The 24,800-nt window shown below is 41.2% G+C and overlaps 1 protein-coding gene and 1 long non-coding RNA gene across 3 annotated transcripts in view; one reads left to right on the top strand and one right to left on the bottom strand.

The window, feature by feature from the left end:
* Positions 1-24,800, bottom strand: part of LOC143269347 (disks large homolog 5-like) — an 83,029-nt gene that overhangs the window by 55,584 nt on the left and 2,645 nt on the right. Inside the window, exons 3-7 of one of the 2 annotated variants that reach the window (XM_076554418.1) lie at positions 23,502-23,633; positions 22,248-22,431; positions 19,151-19,266; positions 18,100-18,194; positions 17,224-17,932 (exon numbers count right to left, since the gene is read on the bottom strand). In XM_076554418.1, coding sequence (XP_076410533.1) covers positions 17,784-17,932; positions 18,100-18,194; positions 19,151-19,266; positions 22,248-22,431; positions 23,502-23,633 — 676 coding nt within the window. In that variant the 3' untranslated portion in view covers positions 17,224-17,783. Of the gene's footprint in view, positions 1-17,223; positions 17,933-18,099; positions 18,195-19,150; positions 19,267-22,247; positions 22,432-23,501; positions 23,634-24,800 lie in introns of those variants that run through there. The other variant, XM_076554419.1, reaches the window with a different exon arrangement.
* Positions 447-24,800, top strand: LOC143269354 (uncharacterized). The gene is made up of 3 exons (XR_013045761.1): positions 447-534; positions 5,297-5,394; positions 21,843-24,800. It is a non-coding gene; the product is annotated as an uncharacterized LOC143269354 (long non-coding RNA).

Raw genomic sequence — 24,800 nt, 5'->3', positions numbered from 1 at the left:
TAAAGCAGCGCTATCTAGTGACCTCCCAAATGGCCAAATGGGTTTTCTGCTCCAGGTAAGAGGATGTGAGGCTAGGTCAGATAAGATGAGGCAAGGTGAGACAGAACAAGAACTATGGGATGGTAGGTGTACAGCTCTGGCCACAAGGCCTCCCTCTGTAACTTATGAGCAGACCATGGAGGCCTGAGCACCCATTTGTCCTGTGCTGAGCTGGAAGCCTGCGATGTGCAGACCCCTAGTGTTGAGAGGCTCCACAACCTTTGTCCCTCTTCAGACACTGCAGACCATTCCCACCAAAGCCACATCCCACCAGAAAAGGCCAGCCTCCAAATAGAGCCACATGCAACACATCCAATCATAAATGGCATGTGAGGCTTAAGCCCGCCCCTGAAGCACTCTGGCCCAATGAACATCCGGGCCGAGACTCTAAACCTCCCCCATTCCACCTTGTTCTTCTGGCCTGGTACATTGAGCATGCTCAGACTTGAGGAGGTGAAGGAACTGCTGAGGAGCTGCTGAACCGTTGTGGAGGAGGTCTGTGGAGTTCAGTCTGGTGAAGGCCGTCCCAGGCCAGCGTGGCCAGGCTCAGGGTCTCTGAGGGGTGGACCACACGGGTGGGAGACCACTATCTCCTCAGAGTCTGGACTTCCTCACAGCCCCGGTTCTGGTGAGGGTGAGGTGAAGGCAAAGGCCTTCTTGGCAGCAGTCTCCTCTTAGGCCAGGTCTAGTGAGGGCTGGGGCAGTCTTCTCAGAGCCTGGAGACTCCTCACAGCCCAGTTCTCCTGAGGCTGCGATGCCTGCTGTGAAGATCCAGGATGGCAGGATGCAGTTCTGAAAGAATGATTATAGGCTTTCCTCCAAATTGTTATGGGCTTAACGTTTTCTGTATTTGTTTACTTCATCTTAGTGCCTGTGGGATCAGCGATATCCCTTTTCTCATTCCTTATGTGAGTAACTTTAGTATTCTTTGATTTTTCGTCGCTAGTGTGCCTAGAGATTTATCAGTGTTATGTAGATAGGTATCTTTCTCTTACTTCTTGTCATATTTATTTTCAGTTTATTGAATTTTAAAAATTGATTAGGGGCTTCTTACTTTCTTTTTAGTATTTATGTAAAATTTATGTAACAGATTACAAATTACTTAAGTCAGGTTTTAAGTATTTCATACCTATAATCCAAGTCCTTGGGAAAAAGGATTCCATTAGTTTGAGAACAGACTGGGCTCCACACAGAGCTCTGGCTACACTGGGCTGTGCTACAGAGTGAGATCTTATTGTAGAACATACACGCAAAATCCAAATGTATTCACATTCATATAAAATCATTTAATGTTTTAGTTTTTTTCTAATCATGGTTTAGCTTTATTCCATAAATTTTGTTATCTTTTATTTCCACTTCGATACTTTTACTATGACTTTCTCTTTTAATCTATTGATTATTTTAAGAATGAAATGTTTAATTTTCATTTATTGGGGATTATTAAGATACTATTCTGCTATTAACTTATATTTTAATTTCCCTGTAGTCACATTGCACACATCACTTTATATCGGGTCTTTTATGTTTATTTAAACCTGTTTAGTATCTTGTAACACGGAGTGTGTTGAAAAGTGACTTGTGTGTTCTGGAAATGTTGTCTTGAGCTGTCGTTTGAGGAGGTGTTCTGTAAATGTCTGTTAGGTGAAATTGATTGACAGCAGCGTTCATGTTCTCCTTGTCTGCTTCTTTCTTATTTTCCCTTTTTATAGTACAAGAACTTAATTATAATTTTAATTTTTTCTTATTACCCAATCTTATCCTGTGGATATATCAAGAGTAAAATGGAATTTTCTGTTCCAAATGCATCATCTTTAACCCTTTTTATATAGGAACTTTTGTTCCTATGTCAAAATTGCACTGAATTACTCCATATGTTCATATTTTTTAAAAGTCTAAAACCTCATTCATTTGAATTCTTATTGTTTAGTTCATGTTAACAAATGGTAGAAAGTGAAATTTTATTTTTTTTAACCTATGCATTTTTCTTTTTTTATTGATTCTTTGGAAATTTCATACCATGTACCCCAATCCTACCCATCTCCCAGTCCCTCCATATCTGCCTCTCACTCTTTTAGAGTCCCCCCACAAAGGAAAGAAAAGGGGAATATAAATGAGACAAAATAAACAATAATTAAAAAGAAGAAAAAGTAAAGCACTTCACTCCCCCGACCCCCATCTTTCCCACCTCTCCATCATCTCTCCATCATCTTAGTGGCATTAGGAGCTGCTGTGTATCATTCAGGTCTAGTATTGATGGTGTACCTAAGCCACGGGCCTTGAATCTGACCAACATCGCTTTACACAATGAACATTTGCAAGTAAAGGCATTGGACTTTCCCTCCTTTTGTTCTGTCAACTCCCATCTCCAACTTTAATTGTGGATTTGTCAGTTTCCATCCACTTTCTCAACCAGGTTGGAGGATTCGTAGTTAAATTCTTTTTAAGTAAAGTGTTCTGTCTGCCTGGAAAATTGATCCCTTTTCACCACACACATGTATATTATAATATTTGTGTTATTCATAATAGATACTTTCCCTAGTAAAATTTATTGTTCAGTAGTTTACTTTGGTAGTAACATGGGTACTAGGACATTTTAAAGAACTCTGCCTTTTCCTGCCTCCTTACTCTGACACTCTGCCCATACATTTGTTTTCTATTCATCATAGAGTGAAATCCTTTGTGTATGTTTATCTAGTCTGGCAATTTCTCCCATCTAGACTTGTATGTTTAATGCAATTACATGGTTAGTTTGAGTTTTCTATCTTGATAGTTTTAACTTCATGGGTTCTGTCCAAAATGTCTTTCTGTGTCTGCTTTTGGGTTTTTATTCTATTTATCCCCTCACCTAGTTTCTTATTCAGACGTCTTTTTAAAAAAATTAATAGCTGTTTTTCAGGCACTGAAGGCCCATGGGCTACTAAACTCAGAGCTCGTTCCTTGGTGACTTATGTTAGAAGCTGCCAGACCTTTGGAGCTCATCCATTGTGTGTTGTGTCAGCCAGATCAAATAGTAGTTTATAGTTTATAGATTATTGATGCCAAAATTTCTGTCTTTTGTTATGGTGGACTTCAAAGCTTTTGTAATCCTTCTTAATTAAATAAACATGATGTATGACAATATGGTGATGGAATTTAAGCACACTGTAACTTTCATTGACTAGAAGTAATGAAATGCCAAGAAAGCCCTTATAATATTTAAATTTTTTTTAACCCTTTTCAATCCTCTGCATCTTCACTTGAAAGGTGGAAGGGCAGGGATATGCATTACTTTTTTTTTTTTTTTTTGAAACAGTGTTTCTTTGTGTAGCTTTGATTCTTCGCTGGATCTCGCTCTGTAGACCAGACTGGCCTCCAACTCACAGAGATCCACCTGCCTCTGCCTCCCAAGTGCTGGGATTAAAGGCTTGCGCCACCACTGCCCGGCAAATTCTTTTTTTATTTTTTTTGAGACAGGGTTTCTCTGTGTGGTCCTGGATGTCCTAAAACTCAGTTTGTAGACCAGGCTGGCCTTGAACTCACAGAGATCCGCCTGGCTCTGCCTCCCGAGTGCTGGCACTAAAGGCATGCACCACCACTGCCAAGCTATAATGTTTAATTTTTATGCAGATTTATTTGCATCAACTTTATACAACTCAGATTTCTTACGTGGTCCAATAATTTTATATACTGGTGTAAATCTTTTAGGATTCTGGGTTCCAGAATGACCTTATAGTACTTATAATTTATTAATTACACTCCTTTATTCTTACAACTGAGAGTGTGAGAATGAACTGACGTCATTTACAGCATCCATGCAACCCTCTCTGCCTCTCTGGTTCCAGAAAACTCAATAGGGAAATTTGGAGAGAATACTTTTAAAATTCCACATATGTGTTTATAGGGGGAGGTATGTGCATAGGAGAGCAGTTCCCACAGAGATAAGGAGAGGCTCCAGATTTCCTGGAACTAGGGACATTGGTGTTTGATTATGAATCACTGTGATGGGTGATGGAAACTGAACTCAGGTTCTTTGAAAGAGTACAGTGTGTGTTTTTCTGTGAGGCCAACTCTAGCCCCATCATTCAAACATTTTAAGAGAAGTTTAGAGGATAGTAAAAATGTAGTCATTTTGTTTAGTTTTATTAAAATCTATAAGCCCTTATTCATATAAGTAATTCTTTTTCTGTTTTGTTACTTTTGAAATTAATCTTATTATTCTGTACATATTAATTATACAAAGTCACTAATTTGTTCATATACATCCCCTCACTACCTGTTATACTCCCTCCATTTAAAATATGTGCCCTCACGCTTCCTCAAAAATTTTCCTCCTACTTTGATATTTTTTCTAGATCCATATGGGATATTTGTATTTTGGAGAACTGTCTATTTTTTTAATTTTGATGATACATAGTTGCAGCATTTTTCTTGATAATTATATAATTAATTTTTTTCTATAGGTTTTCTTTCTTTATTGAATTATCTTGCATTATTTATGTATATCATACTTTGTTTATCCATTAGTATATTGGTGGTCTTCTAAGCTCATTCCATAAATCATCTGTGTTGTAGATAGCACAATGATAAAAATTACACACAAACTCACATACACACATATACATGATTCAGTATAGTGAGTGCACTTTTAGAAGTAGGCACACCCAGGAGTGACTCAGCTGGTATGTCTATGTTAAATTTTCATTCATAACCATCATTATAGCATCCACAGTACCCAGCATGTTTTATTTTACAATAAACACAGCATATATGCTCTTTTTTACACTTCCTGTGCAGCATTAAACAATTAGATTTGGTAAAAATTGTAATCATTAAAAAGACACTTAAAGCTGGAATTATGGGGCAATCTAAATATTACTCATCACCAAAGGATCATTTGTCCTCTTCTGTATTTACGTTGTTTATATTTTACTAGTGTGAGAATGGGTTTGGGGGCCCAAGAAAATGGCCACCTAATCTGTAGTGTTTGAGCCAGGCTGTAAGTCCTGCTGCAAATTTATTTTAATGCAAGTGATTGCCATGCCTTCCTTACTCTGAGTGGTCAGAGCTTGACCTCATATTACTGCATGGCTGGTTCCCTCAAAGTGGTCCACTTGGTAAGCAGAATGCACTTGTGAGTACCTAGTATAACTTTGCACACATATTTGTATCTCACATATATGTTGTCATTTGAGATACTGTCTCAGATATGGTCATTATGAAAAATTGTTTTCAGCATGCAGAAAATGAAACTCTGCTCTTTATCTTCTACCTTACACAGGCTCTGCACCAAATGCATCATAGAAGTCAAAATAAGACCTGATACCCTGAAATTGTCAAAGGTCACAGTAGAGAAAATGCTCCCACTTTCAAGAACAGGTAAGGGATTTCTGAGTAGGACTCTCATCCAATAGTAAATGAGACCAAAAATCCACAAATAGGATCTTATGAAATTATGAGTTTTTATTTTAGCATAAGCAAATATAATTGAAGTGGTGGCCCATAGAATATGAGAAAATCACTGGTGCAATAGTGACATGGGAGTCACTGTTTAATTAACTTCCTTCTGATCTCGTGAGGCCTGCACTATAGGAAGGAATTAATACCTAGTACTGTGTACCTGGTCAAAAGTCACTGGCTTCACAGTTCATAACCTTTAAGATGATGCTACTATTGTTACTTTGTGTAGTAGCAACTGCTTTGTAAATATTTCTGTTTCTACATCTAGATCTCTTCAGCTCTCAGTCTTGGTCAGAGGTCCTTCTTTTGGTAGCAGGCATCAGTGAATGCACAGCCTCATAACATTAGAATGTTAAAGTGACCATGAATGCTCATTGCTAAATGGGACCTGTAGATTAACCACTTCTGTTAGACATAGGAAACCTCATGGAAATGGGCCACGAGTGTCCTGACTGAGCGTGAGGGGAAATGCTGTGACATGCTGTCTTTTGGACATGACATAAGCCATAGCTCACTCACAAGAACTGTGATCACCTGCAGCTTCAGGTGACCATGTTCAGGACTGACTGTGAACATACCAATCTGTCCTGAACCAGACAGCTGGAAGAGGCAGTCTGCTGGTGGAAGACAAAGCTTACTAAGCCTTTGTCTCAGTACAGAAAATAAAAAGGAAGCCAGAAGTTGGCTATTTGTATTACTTATCAGTTCCCCTTTATCTGTCTACCTCCCAGAGAAGACTGTGTAATTCCTATTCCCTCAAATGAATGCATTTATTGAGGTCAATACAGGAGAATAGGTATGGAAATAATTATAAGAATATGAATATCTGTAATGTGTGGCATCACAAAGTCTCATATTAGAATGGGTGACTCATGAAGAGTAGAATTCTGAATGTGTCTGCATGACTTGTTTGCAGCTGAATGAGACAGAGGGTCTCATTTCTTCTGTTCTCCTTAGTTACCACCTATTTAACCTTGGGAGTGGAAGGGCCTTGTTAATCCTGTAAGTTTCAGCTTTCCCAGCCATAGTTTAATTGCTGGGTATTATGAACTTCATAGAACTTTCTGAGACTTAAGGAAATAGCCCTACCCAGGGAAGAGCACACTACTTGGATACTCAATATCAAATGGTCAGTCATGAAAACATATATTCTAGCTATACAAAATGATTGGTTTACATTTAAGAATATATAACTACATGCATACATACACACACACACACATACACACACACAAGCTTATAACAGCAATTAATGAAAAGGCAGGTCATAAATTAGAAAGAGAGCAAGGAAGAGTATAGGGAAGGTTTAGAGGGATGAATGAAAAGAGAAAATAATGTGATTATAATCTCAAAAATAACAGTAAAGAATATCATGTCATAATAAGGAAAATTGTTATACAACACTTCATCCTTTCCTTAAACTGTTAATTGTTTCCACAAGATCACTTTCTTCCATTGGGCTCTGCAAAGGCTGGAGAGCCACACACAGGTCCTGAAGTCCCTGATGAAGCAACCATTTAATTTTCATCTCTTCTGTAAGCACAGCTCCATCATGCCCAGTGAATTGGCCATAATGTACTGCTTCTCTCATACATATATTTTTTTCTTTTTTTCATTAAAAATTTTTTTCATTTTATATAACAAGCACAGATACCCCTCTCTTCCCTCCTCCTGCTTTTCCAGCATTTCCCCCTTCAACCCACCCCGTACTCCCTCCTCCAACAAGGTAAGGCCTCTCATGAAGAGTCAGCAGAGACTGGTCCATTCAGTAGAGGCAGGTCCAAGCCCCTCCCTCTGCATCAAGGCTGTGCAAGGTGTACCACCATAGGTAGTGAGCTCCAAAAACCAGCCCATGCTCCAGGGATGGATCCCGATACTACTGCCAGAGGGCTCCTTAAGCAGATCAAGCTAAACAACTGTCTTGATTATGCAGAGTGCCTAGTCCAGTCCCACAGAGGCTCCATAGCTGTTGGTCTAAAGTTCATGAGTTCCCTGTAGTTTGATTTGGTTGCTTTGTAGGTTTCCCCATCATGATCTTGATGCCTCCTTGCTCACAGAATCCTCTTCTCTCTCTTTGACTGGACTCCCAGAGTTTAGCCTGGTGTTCGGCAGTGGATCTCTGGATCTGCTTCCATCAGTTACTGGATGAAGGCTCTATGATGACAGGGTATTCACCAATCTGATTACTGGACTAAGACAGTTCAGACACTCTCTCCACTATTGCTAGTCATCTAAGCTTAGGTCATCGTGATGGAGTCCTGGGAACTTCCCTAGCACCCAATTATACCCTATCCCCATGATTTCTCCCTCTATCATGGTATCTCATTGCTCTTCCACTATGTCCCTGTTCCAGATCGACCATCCTGTTCCCTTATTTTCTCATCCCCAACCCCCTACCCTCCATCACCCCCCTCCTCCCCAGTTTACTCATGGAGATCTCATCTATTTCCCCTCCCAGGGTGATCCATGTGTCCCTCTTAGGGTCTACCTTGTTACCTAGCTTCTCTGGAGCTGTGGGTTGTAATCTGGTTATCCTTTGCTTTACATCTAGTATCCACTTATGAGTGAGTACATATCATGTTTGTCCTTCTGAGTCTGGGTTACCTCACTCAGGATGACATTTTCTAGTTCTATCCATTTGCCTGAAAACTTCATGATGTCATTGTTTGTTACTGTTGCATATTATTCCATTGTGTATATGTACCACATTTTCTCTTCAGTTGAGGGTCTTCTAAGTTGTTTCCAGGTTCTTGCTATTACAAATAATGCTGCTGTGAACATACTTGAGCATGTATCCTTGTAGTATGACTGAGCATTCCTTGGGTGTATGCCCAAGAGTGGTATAGCTGCTTCTTGAGGTGGATTGATTCCCAATTTTCTGAGAAACCTCCATACTGATTTCCAAAGTGGCTGTACAAGTTTGCATTCCCACCAACATTCGAAGAGTGTTGCCCTTGCTCCGCATTCTCTCCAACATAAGCTTATATCAGTGTTTTTAGCTTAGCCATTCTGACAGGTATAAGATGATATCTCAGGGTTATTTTGATTTGTATTTTCATGATGGCTAAGGATGGTGAACATTTCCTTAATAGTCTTTTGGCCACTTGAGATTCTTCTGTTGAGAATTCTGTTTAGATCTGCACCACATTTTCATTTTGATTGTTCAGTATTTTGATGTCTAGTTTCCTGGGTTCTTTACATATTTTTTAGATCATCCCTCTGTCAGATGTGGGGTTGGTGAAGATTTTTTCCCATTCTGTAGGGTCTCATTTTGTCTTATTTACCGTGTCCTTTGCCTTACAGAAGCATCTCAGTTTCAGGAGGTCCCATTTATTAATTGTTGCTCTCTGTGTCTGTGCTACTGGTGTTAGATTTAGGAAGTGGTTTCCTGTGCTAATGCATTCAAGGCTACTTCTACTTTCTCTTCTATTAGGTTCAATGTAACTGGATTTATGTTGAGGTCTTTGATCCACTTGGACTTGCATTTTGTGAAAGGTGACAGATATAGATCTATTTGCAGCCTTCTACATATTGACATCCAGTTATGCCGGCACGATTTCTTTTTTTCCATTGTATAGGTTTGGCTTCTTTGTCAAAAATCAGGTGTTCATAGGTATGCAGATCAATGTCAGGGTCTTCAATTCAATTGATTGGTCCACATGTCAGTTTTATGCCAATACTAAGTTGTTTTTATTACTGTAGCTCTATAGCAAAACTTGAGGTCAGGGATGGCGTTGCCTCCAGTGGTTGCTTTATTGTACAGGATTGTTTAAGCTATTATGGGTTATTTGTTTTTCTATATGAAGTTGAGTATTGTTCTTTCCAGGTCTGTGAAGAATTGTGTTGGGATTTTGATGGGGAACACATTGAATCTGTAGTTTGCTTTTGGTAAGATTGCCATTTTACTATGTTAATATTACCTATCCATGAGCATGGGAGATTTGTCCATTTTGTGATATCTTCTTCATTTTCTTTCTACAGATACTTAAAATTCTTATCATACAGCTCTTTCACTTGCTTAGTTAGAGTTACCCCAAGGTGTTTTATATTATTTGTGGCTATTGTAAAAGTGATGTTTTTCTGATTTCTTTTTCAGCCCATTTATCATTTGTATATAGGAGAGCTACTGTTTTTTTTGTGTTGTTTTTTTTTTTTTAGTTATCTTGTATCCTGCCACATTACTGAAGGGGTTTATCAGCTGCAGGCATTCCCTGATACAGTTTTGGGGGTTACTTATGTAGACTATCATATCATCTGGAAATAGAAAAAGTTTGACTTCTTTCTTTCCAATTTGTATCACCTTGCTCTCCTATTGTTGTCTTTTTGCTCTAGCTAGGACTTTGAGTACATATTGAATAGATATGGGGAGAGTGGATAGCCTTGTCTTGTCCTTGATTTCAGTGGAATCACTTAGAGTTTCTCTTCATTTAATTATATGTTGGCTGTTGGCTTGTTGTAAACTGCCTCTATTAGTTTTAAGTATGTTCCTTGTATTTCTGATCTCTCCAAGACCTTTATCATGAAGGGGTGTTACTTTTGAGACTTGATTGTTCCTAAAAATAACAGTTGAAATCAAGATTTGGAGTTTTATCAGGCTACAACAGCGTGCAGTATAACACCATTTGTATTATGCTATGTTCATATTCATTGGTTACCCAGGTGAGAGCTTGGATCATATGGTGAGTAGCACATCCTGGCACGCATGTGTTGAGGATGGTATGTCTTGTAAATGAAATGTATGTGTTCCACACAGTGGTACTCAGGATATCAACTTATATCTGTATATGAAGTTTGAGTGTCTAAGATTTTCAACAAACATTCTTCAGTGTGTCTCTTTTGAGGTCTTGATTGACTATAAAATATCAAGGTCTGGGATCAGAGTTCCCTCTAACTACCAAATATGTTAATGATGTCCATTTGCTTTCATCTGTAATGGAACCATTGGCTCTATTGAGAACATGGTATTTCTGGCTCCCATTTGATTAGGGCGTTGGATGAAGAAGAAAATATTCTGCTCACACATCCTTCAAGTTCAGGGCTTTTGGGCTTAGTTCTTGCTCAGTAGGCTGCAGGTCTCCACTGAAAGCAGTTTATGGTCAGGCATGTTTCTCTTCTTGCATTGCCTGGACTCCTTTCACACAGGTCTTGGTTTTTGGCTACTTGATCAGTGTTTGTTCTAGGAAGAGTTCTCCATTGTGATTGGATCAGGCTCCATTTAAATTATTTCTTCAAACTGGACTTCCTAGGGTCAACATTAAGTCTTGCCACATATCTCTCATTGGGTTGGCAGGAGCTCCCTTGACTTTAGGGTTTGTGGTTTCTCTTCATCAAGGTCTGTGGTTGGCTTGTAACATTTGATTTTGCCTAGTTTGTTCTATGAGCTTTGTATGAGTTCTGAATTCTTCCCAGTCAATATTTGCCCCAGACCTCCTTCTTCATTTGGTCCTTGGTGTTTTCAGAATAAGGATTAGACCTGGGCATAGATGTTTTCCTGGTTTTCTCTGGGTGTTCTTCCTTTAAGGGGATGGCCCAGTCCCACTTCTCTTCTTTATTAGGGCCCAGACATATTCATAGTGAGGACTGGACTCAGGCCCACTAATTTTCTTGGTTTTGGCCTGGTCTTTTTCAGCCTTAAGCTTATGAAGTGGCCCACATCTCTTCTTGCTTAGGCCCATACTTCATCAGGGTAAGGATTATAGACAGACAGTTTTTTTTTCTTGGCCTCTTTCATTTAAGAGAATGTCCCAGGTCTTCTTCTCTCCTTGTTTTTTCTCAGGCTTTTGTCAGGGTTAGTGTTAGGCCCCTGTGTTCCCTTTTCCTGCTTTGTCCCGGCCTCTTTCATTTGAGGGATTGGTCTGGGCCCATGTCCTTTCTTAGTTTGGCCCAGTCTTCTTCAGGGTCAGAGTTATGCTGAAGCCAACTTCTCATCTTGGTGAGGGCCCTGGCTTCAGTCCAGGTAAATTTGAGGCATGGATATTCTCCTTTTCTTTCTTCCAGCCAAGTCTTTTTCTTCTGAGGGATATGGTAGTACTCATTTCTCTTTTGGTTGGGGCCAGCCTCCTTCAGGGTCAAGGTTAGGCATGGCCATTCTTTTCTTTTCTTTTTGTTGCATTTCATTGTGTTACTTTTCCTTCGCCTTTGGCCTTGGCTCTTCCATTTAATGGACTGGCCCAGGGATACATCTCTTTTTCCTCTGGGTCAGAGCTTATTCAGCTTCAGGTTTTGGTGCAGGCCTCTTTTAGGTCAGGGTTTGGAAATTTTATTCTTAGGGTTGGTCTCTGGCTTTTCTGGGTGAGGGAAAGACTTTGTTAATTTAGGCTTTATTCCTGGTCTTCATCAGGTTCATCCTCAGGCCTTGGAATACTTTTGTCTTGACATCTTGGTTAATGTTGAATCCTGGTCTACTTTCACTTTAGGTACTTAGCATGGGCTTTTTCAGGGACGATGTTGGCATGAGCTATTTTCAGGGTATGGCTCTATCCAGGCAGTTTTTGTGTTAGAGTTAAGCCTGTTTACATTGATATTCTGGGACTGTGTAGTGCCTGTTTCTCTTTAGGTTTGAAGCAGTGGATACATTTGAGTCCAGGTTTGTCTGAAGCTACTTTGTAATTTGTAATTAGCCTTGGATTATGCTCAGCCTTTCTGAAAAAATTAACATGTGGATATTGATAGAGGACAGTATTTACAGCCCTTCTCTTATATCTCATGTATATTCTGAGGAACATTGGCTCTTTCCAAGGGAAGTTGGCACAGACACCAACACACACAGCACAGACTCCAGATGAAATAAACTACATATTACACAAACAGAAAGGTGAAGTAGGGAGGAGACAGTGGTGCTTGGGAGAGTCCTTGCTGCTGCATTGGTGACTGTGGTCATGGTAAAGAGGCACCCTGAATTATGTGGAAAATTGTTGCTTCTCAGTAAAGATAACAAACTAGAGTCCCAACAAGGTCCCTGCTGCATTTCCTTTCTTCTGTGATCTACTCCCATGAAGGCATATCACAGGCAGTTAATATAACAGCAGAGGATGGTCCTCCATTGATCTAGTGGCTGCCTTGTTAGGCACATGAGGGTTGTGCAGATCTTCATGGGGCCTCTTATGCAGTGTGGGCATGGCGTCCCCTCCTGTATGTCATTCATGGCATGCACTATGAGGCTGTTCCTTTGGTCCTTGCTATGGAAACACTTCTCAAAATGTCATTTGTCTGGCTGTAATTAATGAAATGTGTTCATATTTGATCCTGAAGTGCAGCAATTATATAAATTTAAAGGTGAAGCTATGTATATCTTGTTCTGTTCATGTAATTTTGCATCATCTTTTCAGTAATTTTTGTTTTAAAAGTATCTAGAGATTGAAATATACAAGGTACTTAATTTACCTGGAATATTTTTTCACTAAGTCTTTGAAACATTAGTCTTTTTTTTTTTTTTTTTTTTTTTTTTTTCCGAGACAGTGTTTCTCTGTGTAGCGTTGCGCCTTTCCTTGAACTCACTTGGTAGTCCAGGCTGGCCTCGAACTCACAGAGATCCACCTACCTCTGCCTCCCGAGTGCTGGGATTGAATGTGTATGCCACCACCGCCTGGCTGAGACATTCGTATTCTAAAACATGCTATTTAACTTCTGAAGTGCCTTGGAAATTTTGACTTTTGTAAGAATGTTATATTGGGATAAGTATGTGATTATTGCTGTAACTGGTTAAATGCTGAAACCTGAACTGTCCACAGGGGCCTGCACAGCACAAATGACCAATAGCCTTAGACCAGGGAAGTGTACAGGGCACAAAGGACAGACTCTCAAAGGCACAATGCCAAGAAGAAACATGGCATTTCAATGACTCACCCCAGAATCTTCCTTGGTGCTTTTTCACTGGTTATTTCCAGTGAACTCACTCACCTGCATGTCAGAGTAACTTCACTTTTGCCTTTTCCCATGAATTACTCTGGACAAGCAGTTTCTTCAAGCTAGACACACAGCAACCCTCTTCCCATCAAGAATTCTTCCCACTACAGTGAGCTTTTATTAAGAGTGTCATTCATTTGAAACAAAATTCAGCTCAAATTTTTCACAATGCACTTTAATAATAATATTCTCTAAGTTTCAGAACCTCTAGAAAACCCTCTAAGGCAGAAAGCCACGAGTTGATCATGGAAAGTACCAGGGAAGGGCCACTGAGATGCCCAGTTGGGTGGAAGGAAAGAGCTTACTCCACCTAATTTGTTCATTGACCTCTATATAAACAGAATGACAGAATGGTATGATGTGTTGTGTATGTTTATTCTCTATCATATGTATGTATGTATTTCCCCCTCTCAAAATAAGTAAATGATAGATGTTATTATTTTATATTTGATTGGTAGATTTCCATACACTCATCATATGAAATAATTAATTTTTAAAATAATGAAAAAATTGATGCAGCTCATAACTGTTTGTAACTCCATTTCTAGAGGAATCAACACCCTCACACAGGCATACATGAAGAAAAAACACCAATGCATGTACATTAGTGAATAAACAATTAAAATTTGTATTTGATAGTGGTGTCAGAAGCATCCCACAGAACTAACTAACCTAGGCTCATAGTGAACCACCAACCACGTAGCTTGCATGGGACTGACCTAGGCATTCTGCAGATATTTTACAGGTGTATAACTTGGTCTTCTTGTGAGACTCCTAACAGTGGGAGCACAGCTTGTGTCTAATTCCTGCTTTTGGACCCCATTCCTCCTACTGAATTGCTACATCCAGCCTTAATAGAAGAGGTCATGCCTAGTCCCACCACAACTTGATATAACATGGCAGACAGATATTCATAGGAGGCCTGCCCATTTCTGAAGAGAAGAAAGAGAAGGAGGAATGGATGTGGATCAGGAAGAGTGGAGGTGGGTGGAGGGTTGAGAGGAGAGGATGGAGGTGAAATTTTGGTTAGAATGTAAAAATAAAAATAAACAAGTAGCCGGGGAGTGGTGGCGCACGCCTTTAATCCCAGCACTCGGGAGGCAGAGCCAGGCGGATCTCTGTGAGTTCGAGGCCAGCCTGGGCTACCAAGTGAGTCCCAGGAAAGGCACCAAAACTACACAGAGAAACCCTGTCTCGGAAAAACCAAAAAAAAAAAAATAAAAAAATAAAAAAAAATAAACAAGTAAATAAAAACATTTATTACAAAAGAAGGGAGAATATTGATGTTTATTATATTTAAATTTGAGATACTAAAAATGTCCCTCAAGGGACATTGCTACTTACTCTAACTTTATAATATGCTTGCAGTTTTACAGGGATAGTTAAATCATGCTAGGCATAATTTTGAGCTGGTCTAATACATAATATGTTTGCCTTGTACTTGGAATAATTATATCATGTTTAGGCACTATTATGACCTGGTTATTTTCCATTTGGAAATTAATTATGATATAAAAAGATGTAATTGTGTGTCAAGTGGACATGGGGTGAAGTTGTGATGGCTCTTTTTGGTTGTGAAATTTACTACATCTGCAATTAAGCAAAACCCAAATATGTAGCGGCACACCTGTGAGGTATTTTTGCTTAATTTGAAGAGAGAAGATACACACGTAATCAGATCTTTGCATAAGGAAGACATTCCCTTAATGTAGATATTGATGGAGAAAGAAACACCTTTACCTCAGATGTTTTGAGCCCAAAAACCTCATCTGTAATCAGCCAGGCCTTGTGCTGGGAGCCCATATAAAGAAATGGAAGAAGGGAGCTTTTGCTCTTTAGCTGCTTGGTCTCACCTTGCTAGCAAGTTCATTCCGTCACTGGTATTGCAGCCAACTTCTTTGGGATTCCAGACTATACTACTGATGGGTGAGACATCAAGTGTAGTGGACTGAGAAACTGCTGGATTCTTGGACTTTGTCATCATAGCCGGCCAATGTTCAAATAGCTGGAGCACAGCCTCTAAGTCATTCTAAAAAATAGTCTTCTGTATATATAGAAATTCATTCAATAAGTTGTTATCCCAATGGAACCATGACCAGTGCACCAGCCAGGTAGAGAACTTTTAGAGTAGTTTGGGTCTCACAACAGCCTTATCTCGGTTATAAATCCACATGTTCACATTCCCTTAACCAGTGTTTTAGGTAATGATTTGATGCTGGCTTATTAGGTTTCTATACCTTCTGGGCAAGAAAGTAAAATAACACAAGTCTGAAATTTCTCAAACGGAACACACAGTAATCTAATTAAATGAGTAATTATATGAGATGGAGAGATTCTAGCTTAAGTGAGGAATTAAAAACCAGATGTCTTAGCTTCAGTGGGGTAAGACCTGGCACCCCCTCCCACACACACAGGAAGATCAGAGGACAGTAGGTTCTTTTTACACTTGTTGTGAGAGCTCCAGTCTGGAGACCCAGGGGATAAATTTCTTTACACATTAAATCTCTGCCTCACTGTCAGTCTCAGGAGTCAGATCTATTCCAGAGGAGCTTCACCAGAGTAAATCAGTCTCTGGAAGAACTTTCTCAATAGAATCTGAGATCTGCTGTGGTAAAAGAGCAGCTTCAACCACTTCTCTCCTTTTTTAGTTTTGCACAGAATCACTCTGCACCAGAGACATGTGGTCCCTGATGCAGGCTCCATCCACTCCACCTAGTCATGAGGTTCCTCCCAACTTTGCTTATCAGACCATCAAGAGGGATTCCTCATCCTACCTCCACCCCCAGGACGGTCTTCTCAATATTTATTACATCAGACAGGCTTAATAGGTGTTGTCAGCCTAGAAGAGATCTAGCAAATCTGTTCCAATCTGACAGTCAGTGACTGGGGCAGGATCCTGATCCTATGAGAGCCCTGAATGAATGTGTGTCAGCCTAAGACAATTAGCATGCCTGTCCCTACAGTTTTCAATAAACTTCAGTCTTTGGTGGGGAGTGATCCAATCCACCTAATACAGCACACAGGGCTGGGAGGACAAAGGTCTATTACAGGACTGTGGAGATGGCTCCTCCATTAAGAGCATTCATTCCTGTCTGAGAAGACTCACAGGACAGACAGCTAACAAACCTTTTTAATTTAAAATGCAGGTAGATTCTGCCCTCACCTGGCCTTTGTGGGAATTGCATGTATGTAGTGGCAAAACACCCATAAGTATAAACAAAAGCGCCACAAAATATCCTAAATTGTCTTGCAGGAAATCAGCTCTGCTGTTCACTTATCACTCATGATATATTTCAAGAAAACCAGAGGCAGATTTCTTTTTATTTCCTGATTTCCTTTATACAAGTTTAATGAGCGTTCTCATTTCCTGAGTGGCCTGGAACAATATATTTGTGTTTCCCTTTAATTTGGTCTACATGAAGTTCCGTGAACATGTGTGTACAGTGTACAACATTTTACTCTTAGCTAAATATATGACCTCAAGGATACAATATGTCTAATTTTTCTATTATCTAGTGGGTATACATGAGGTAGGCTATAAACCAACATCCAAGTCGCCACCCACTTCTGTAGCCCCGAGGCCCATGGCTGGGAAATCTGTGTGCAGCCCAAGATTCCAGGAACTTACTGAGATACATCCAAGCCTGTGATTTCTGGGTTTGCAGGCATGTGAAACCTCATCTAAGAGCATTTATTCCTGTCTCAGAAGACTCACAGGACAGACAGCTAACAAACCTTTTTAATTTAAAATGCAGGTGGAATTTAATTTAAAATCCAGGTCTCTCAGGAAATGAGAACGCTCATTAAACTTGTATAAAGGAAATCAGGAAATAAAAAGAAGAGTCTTAGAATGAAAAGTTTGAAATTTATTTTATTCATAAAATACATTCATTTTACTCAATGGGAGTTTTCAAAACAGCAGTCATTATATACAGTATATAGCCTTAGCAAACTATTAAAGCAATGACAAGAAGAAAAGTATAACAAAATTTAACACAACCTTAAACGAAAATGAATAAAACCAAAAAACCTAAGCATAAATATCCTAAGATATAAACCAAAAAAAAGGAAAATTTCAGTTTCCTTTGGAATTTCATTATGGAAGAGCAAAAGAGGTGAGGAACTGGCGTATTCTCTGTAGTGAATTATCTTCAGCCACACGTGCCCATGACATGGCTTCAGCTTTAGCACTGCACTAGAGAGAATCTTATGCTTTTGGTGTGGTCTGTCTGGATGGCAGTGTGACATTAACACAGTATTCCTTGTCAGATTTCCATCACATATGGAGTCAGGGTTCGTAGTAATTTGTGTTGTGTTCTCTGTATATTAGACTTGTTTTTACACAAACTTTTATCTGGGGATAGTGAGCCAACAGATGTGGATCCGATTATGGCTGGACCGCCTCATGGTAGGTTGATATTTGCCTCACGAGTGAGTTCAAAGCTGAAAAGAGGTGGCATTTTCTGAGGCGGCCTTGAACCTGGAGTGTAGAATGTCATGCCTTCAAGGTGTCTTTGGCTTCTTCCAGCCTTCCCAGTCTCCTTAACAGGTACTGTCAGGGAAAATCAGAAAAGAAAATATGATTCAGAAACAGTTTGGCTGTGCACATGGCAAGAAAATCAGGGCCTATTCATCCCTAGTAAACAAAAGTTAAGGAAGGAAACACACCCCATGAACACCCTGGCTGCTGGGCATGGGGCTCAATGGTGGCTGACTTGCCTGGGACATAGTGTTTCTGCTTCAGCAGCTCCATCTGCAGGAGGCTCTCATCCTGGGCTGTGGTCTGCTTCAGTTCCTGCTGGAGGTTTTCAAACCTAGGGGAGAAAGGCAGCTGGGACACAAGCCTGGGGGACCTGCCATGTCAGCTTTTGAGCCCTCATCAGATCTACTCAGCTAGACAATCGAGCTTTACCTTTCAGCTGAGTTCATTCCCTGCTTCCCCAAGGCAAAAGGGTCAGAGAGAACCCGGGCAAGATTTTTTTCCTCAACTTTTAAAAACTCCTAGAAGTTGAACTGGAAAATACACACTGTGCTGGATTAGAAAAAAACAGCATATTTCTCCAGCAATCCAAAGACATCATTTTTGAGAAATATCAGTTTGACAAGGTCTGAGGAACAGGTCAGGATAAATGTTGCTGTCCTTGATTAGATACCAGGTGAATGAGAACCTCTTGGAAAACTCTATGCCTGCCCTCTAGTGGAGCCTACACAGCAATGCAGAGAAGGCTCTGATTAATCCTACAGCCCATACCCCTGCATGGGATTAGCTTGTCAACTCCTACTCTGTTTGTGACCAGAGTAAATCTTCGCATGAGAAACTGATAAACACTGCAGAGAGCCTGCAATCAGCAGAAATGTGCTGTATTCAAATCTGCCAAAGGGTAGACAATTATCTCTAAACGTGATGTTGCTGATGGAAAATAAAGTTGCAGGAGGACACACTTTCCTTCATGATTGATGATTCCCCCTGTAGGTTTCTGGATGCCATGGGAATATTTGGGAGGAGATCTAATGTTAGATTTGAGATACTCGGAGCATACTAGAGTTCTCAGAATGGAAGAAGGGGACACAATCCCCATAAGACCAAGGAGAAAGCATATTGCTTCCTAGCCGGAAGTTCCTGTTGACTGAGACAGCAATTACACTCTGAGGTGTTCATTCACTGGCTGTGGTTAGGAGCTTTACCAATTGAACAGAAACTCAGAGGACAGAGATCTAGGTACAGTGGATCCACTTAGATCCGCCTGCTTCTGGAAGCCTGAGCTCCTACCTCATCTGGGACACAGTGAAGTGATGCTGCAGCTTTGCTGCCAAGTCCCTTTGCCGGGTGAGCAGCTCCTTCTGCTTCATCAGGGACTGAAGATCTTCCTCAAGTCTTTGATGTTCCTGTTCATTAGAACATTGTGTTTTTAGGAGAGGGTTGTCTGCACCCCTGGACATATAGACACATGCACATACACACACACACTCTTGAACACACACATGTACATGGATGCACACATACAAGCACACTACATTGTCTCCATGTTTGCTTTACCAGAAAACACTGATGTAATATGAGATCACCTGGGATATTATGAAGAAGAAAGTGACCTCTCATTAACCCACAGCCTCTCTACCCATATTGCAGTAGAGAGAAAGGAAAAGGCAAGGTCCTCTGAACACAGTGATGTGGAGAAGATTGTGAACTTTTACTCTGTTTAGATAATTTTTCATTTTATTTTTATGTTATATGTGCAGGTGTTGCCTGCCTGTGTGTCTGTATAACACATGCATGCCTGGTGATCTGGGAGAAGAATTCAGTATGCAGATAAGTCAATGTAATGCTTGCCTTGTAAACCTGTACACAGACAGGTGAACCCCAGGGATCATTTACCAGTAATCCAAGCTCTCCTTAGCAAGTTCTCCAGTCTGTGAATTGAAGGCTTAGTTCCCCAGCACAGGACCACTGGATGGCAATGGGCCAGCCCCTTGCTCTCACTCAATGCTTCCCAGTGCCTCCAGGGAGGGCAGCTTCCTCCTAAAGAAGCTCTCTAAAGCACAGGTTGTCTCAAATTAGGCCCAAAGCAACATGCTCAGAAACTAGAAAATCTCTAAACTCAGGAGTCTATATTAATCTTTCCTCCAAGTAAGATGCCTGTGTCAGGGATTTCTTTGAGTAACAGAAGGTTGACTAACTCAGCGAAAGGATTGCATGTATTATTCCATGTTTAACTATATTCCATGGACCACATTGTATGTTTGCACTCATCAAGGATGTGCATCTGAGTAGTTTCTAGTTGGGGGTGTTCTGATGAGTCCTGCTGTAACCCTGTTGTCCTCTCTTCTCTGTGGACACCTACTTTCCACTCTGGAATCAATGGTCCACTTGGAATCTGCATTCAATATTCTGAATTATTTTAAAGAGCTTCTCACAGGGCTACAACATCTTACACTCCTACCAATATCTGATAGTTCTCATTTCTCCCAACCTTCCATCAGGCCGATTTTAACTCAGTATGAAGAAGTTTGGAATAAAAGCAGTTTCTGAGTGCTGCAGACACAACATGGAGTGGGTGCTTTAGAGTGTGAGGAGCCTAAGGGGTGCACTGAGACAGCCTCTTCTCACACCTCAGCATAGCGGTGGGACTACTGCTGGGCTGAGATGCAGTCGCAAGCATCTCTGCAGTTCAGAATTTCTCAAGGAATAAAATCCAGGCCAAGCTCCAAGGACAAGGTTAGCTGAACCAAGTGAGGCAAAGGTGAAAGGAAAATGGCAGCAGACAATGAGGAGAAAAACAAAACAGGATGCAGGGAAGTCATCAGTGGTCAGCCACCATTCACCCAGAACAGAGAAGGACACAAACTCTCAGGCAGCCTTTCCTGCCTCTCAGTAGCTTCTTTCTCACCTTTATAGACCCTATTACTTTGTTTTTATCCAGAGGATTTCTTTGCAGATAAATAATTCTGCCTCAACCTGAAAAACCTGAAAATACCTGAAGTACTTTTAGCCTTCATCAGTTTTCTGTCTTTTGTTGTAGTTAACTGTGTGGACATGCAGAATGATGGACAACACCATCTATTCTTTGACTGATGCAAAGTGGTACTAACCAGATTAGGCACAGTACTTTCTCATTCAAATCTGTCTCCACCATTCTTAAAGATGTCCCATTGTTCCGTGAGTGAGTGAACATACACATAGAGGCTCAAGCACATATTTTCATACCCACAAAATTACACATAAGAAAACACACAAATACACACACACACACACACACACACACACACACACACACACACACACACACACCTCTCTTGAACCCAGAAGGGGAAGGGACGAGGCTGGAATGTTGCAACTCTTTTTGTACTACAGGGAGAGGTAGTGGGTCCTCCCTGCTGTCTACAAGCCTCTTAGACACAGCCAGGCTTTTCTGCCCTGGCCTGAACTTGTTTCCCCTCCTAGGACAGTTTTTATAGCAGACTCACTAATTGTACAGATAAATAGCAACCGCTGCACAAATGAGTTTGACCACACAAGACCAAGTGCTCATGGAAGAGGGCTGGACATGAAGCCTCCTGATAGATCCAAGTTGACCCATCATAGTCTCCTCACTAAACCTGCCCAGATTCTGACACAAAAGACATTGATTGCACTTGAGAATGGAAATCACCATTGTCATTACCCAACAACTTTTGACTGGATTACAGTGCATATGATGTGAAAACCGCCCCAGTTAGTCAGTAGGAGGCTACTTAGGTCACCCATAGCACTTTCCTGAAATTCAATATTCTATACAACTATTAGGAGGAGTCTTTCCTAAGACACAGCTATAAATATGATAGAGTGAGCATCAAAATGTCAGGTTCCATGTGTGAAGCCAGTAAAACAAACCAGACATTTCCTGGGAAGTTACTTCTATGCCGTGAAAGAAAAGAATTCTGCTTATTAATTTTAAAATAGATCCATTGCTTGATTTTTGTAGGGGACGTTCCTCCTTCCATGCTGTTCCTGCCTCTGATCTCATATGACCCCTGCCAAGCAAGTGAGACCCAGACCCTTGACCTCACTCACTCGGATCGCTGTGCTACTCCCTAAGTGACTCCCATCATAACACCGCTCCTACCATACTGACACATAGGTGAGTGATATGTGATTGACCCATCTCCCTCAATGGACTGCAGCTTCTAGCAGAGCAGTAGGGTTTCCTTGGCAGTCATGCAGTGCCTTCCAAGAGGCTAACTCCTCAGAAAGACTTGTGAGTGATTACAGAAATGAACTATTGGATGGGATGGGTCACTTGGATAAGTGAGTAGAGAGTTACATGGGTGTGTGTATGTGTGTGTATGGTTAGACAAGTGGGCATCTTGGCCCTGCTGCTTCAACCTACCTGCTGCTGCTTTGTGCAGAGGTCATAGATCTTCTCATGAGCCTCCTCACAGAGCCTCCTGGCCTCCTCACAGGACTCTTGTAGTAAAATCTGCTCCCCATGCAGCTTTCTGTTGTGCTTTTTCAACATGCTCACTTTTTCCTTGAGCTGAGTCCATTCACTCAGGAGCTGACAGTAGAGGGTGCTGAAATGTCACCAAAAATGATGAGCTCTACCTCCATCTGCCCCTCCTGCCTCCTAATACCATCCTTCCTGCAAGGTGTCATGTCCCCATCCCCATGAACCCTGGGCAGGAACCGGCATTAGCCATGGCAGCATCACTCAGGTGCAGGCCAAAGCCAGAGAATAGGCAAATTACAGAAAGATTCAAACTACTTCTGAACACGCTGACAGCAAAAGAGATCCATGTACCTATGAAAACTGGATCCCCCACTTCCTCCACACATACCCTGGTGCTTAACTGTTCACCATATTGGGGAAACATGAGCAGGTAGAGGAAAACCATGCCCTAAGTGGGACAGAGGACCCAATGGGAATCCATTCCATCCATGTTTCCCATAGAAACCAGCTCTGTAAGCTCCTGCCAGAGCCACAGAAAATATTCATGGTGCAAACCATGTTTTCTCTCTAGAAGCTCCAGAAGTTGACAGGAAAATGTTGGGAGGGGCTCTCAGACTCTTCACTCTTAGGAGAACTCAGTTTAGGAGGCAGAAGTCTAAGAGGTATAAGGCAGGCTGCTTGCTAAGAGGTAAACAGTCTAGAACCACAGCCCAGCTTTGTTCAAAGGTGAAGAAGGGAAGAAGCTGCTGTGGGATATCTTCTGTATACTGTGAATAAGTGTTACTCCCATTGGTTAATAAATAAGCTGCTTTGGCCTATGGCAAGGCAGGATGGAACCAGGCAGAAAAATCCAGAAGAGACAGAAAAGAAAGTCAGAGGTGGAGGAGATGCCAGCTGCCACCCAAGGAGAAACATGCCAGCAGCTTGGCCATGCAGCAGCCATGTGGCAAACATAGATTAATAGAAATGGGTTACTTTAAGATGATAGAGCTAGCTAGCCAGAAACTTAAGCCATTGGCCATACAGTTTGTAAGTAATATAAGCCTCTGTGTGTGTCTTTGGGACCATTTGGCTGCAGGAGGTGGATGGGACAGATTCCTCCTGACAGATGCATCAGGCAGGACTGGAAAAACTTCAGACTACCAGAAGGAGTCCTTAACAATTTCAGGGGTCCCATCTAAATTAGGCACTCACCGGTAGGAGTTGGTGTGCTCACTCAGCTCCTTGTACTTGTACGAAGCCTCACAAATTTCCTTGGGGAATTTCTTTACATCTGACATCTCCTTCTTATGCTGTGTTTTCAGCATCTCCAGCTCATATTTCAGCCTGTGGTAGGGCATGGCCCCAGGAGCAAAGAACCCCATGAATACAGGTCTCAGGAACCACATAAATCAAGATTCTGTTTTATACTACCCTAGCCCACTGGATGTCACACCATGAATTCTATACTGGACCTCCTGATGTGCATTAGACTTGCCTTACTGTCCCATGGCCAGGAAAGGCTGGGTGTCAATAGGGAAGGAGACAGGGCTACATGAGCTCCCTCAGTAGACCTCTAGGAGCAGACTAGCTGGCTAAGAAGGTCTGAGCAGTCTGTGCCACAGATGGGGTTGTATCTGAAATCTGCAATGACATTCCCACTGTCTTGAGAACAGAGATTTTTCTCCTTACAAGGATACCCAGAACTCATGATCTGTATGGCCATGGGGAGGCACTACATTCAGATGTCTTTATAAACACCCAAGGGGATTCCAATGAGGGACCAGGATGAGCACAAAGGCTGAGAGCAGTGATGCTCAATGTGGGGCTCCCTGGCCTCAGCACTTCCATCACCAGAAATCTTTGAGACATGTGAATATTCAGACCTACTATCAATCTCTGACTCTCACGATCTGAAAGTACGGACACACACACACTGTAAGGGAGTCTCTCAGAGACAGTACAGAACACACTCAGACACACAATCCTCAGCACAAGGAGATTTATTAACCTAGCTGTGCAAGCATAGCTTGGGAGCCTGTCTCTTGAGCAGGCGAAGGCACACAGCAAGCAGCAGGCTTTTGTAACAGTGGGTTTTTAAGTAGAGAAGTTTAAGTTTGTGCTGGGTAAATTGTTGAGCTCTGATGGGACAGGTTAGCCAGTGTAACCAAGTAATAAATTTTGATTGTTGAACTTTGGTGTTTAGTTTCAAGAATGAGTCACTGTCCACAAAAGGGAATGGACTTTGGGGACTAAATTTAGGAATATAATCTAGTGGTTTATCAAGGGAAAGGGAAGTGAAAAGGGCAAAACCTGCCACTGCCATGTTTGCAATGTTTGGGCCCCTTAGAGAGCACTTCACACACATGAACCCACACACAGGATGTCAAAGAAATGCACGTAGGGGGCATTGCCTCAAAGTATAAGTAACAAGACCAGAGAGGAGCAGGGATGAACTCCAAGCCTTCCAGACACACAGATGGACGACAAGGCCTTTCAGCCTGTTCCCAGAGC

Source organism: Peromyscus maniculatus, chromosome 18, assembly GCF_049852395.1.
Source record: "Peromyscus maniculatus bairdii isolate BWxNUB_F1_BW_parent chromosome 18, HU_Pman_BW_mat_3.1, whole genome shotgun sequence".
NCBI classification, from domain to species: Eukaryota; Metazoa; Chordata; class Mammalia; order Rodentia; family Cricetidae; genus Peromyscus; species Peromyscus maniculatus.
Note: the sequence above shows the minus strand (reverse complement) of the source record. Positions and strands in the feature narration are given on the sequence as shown.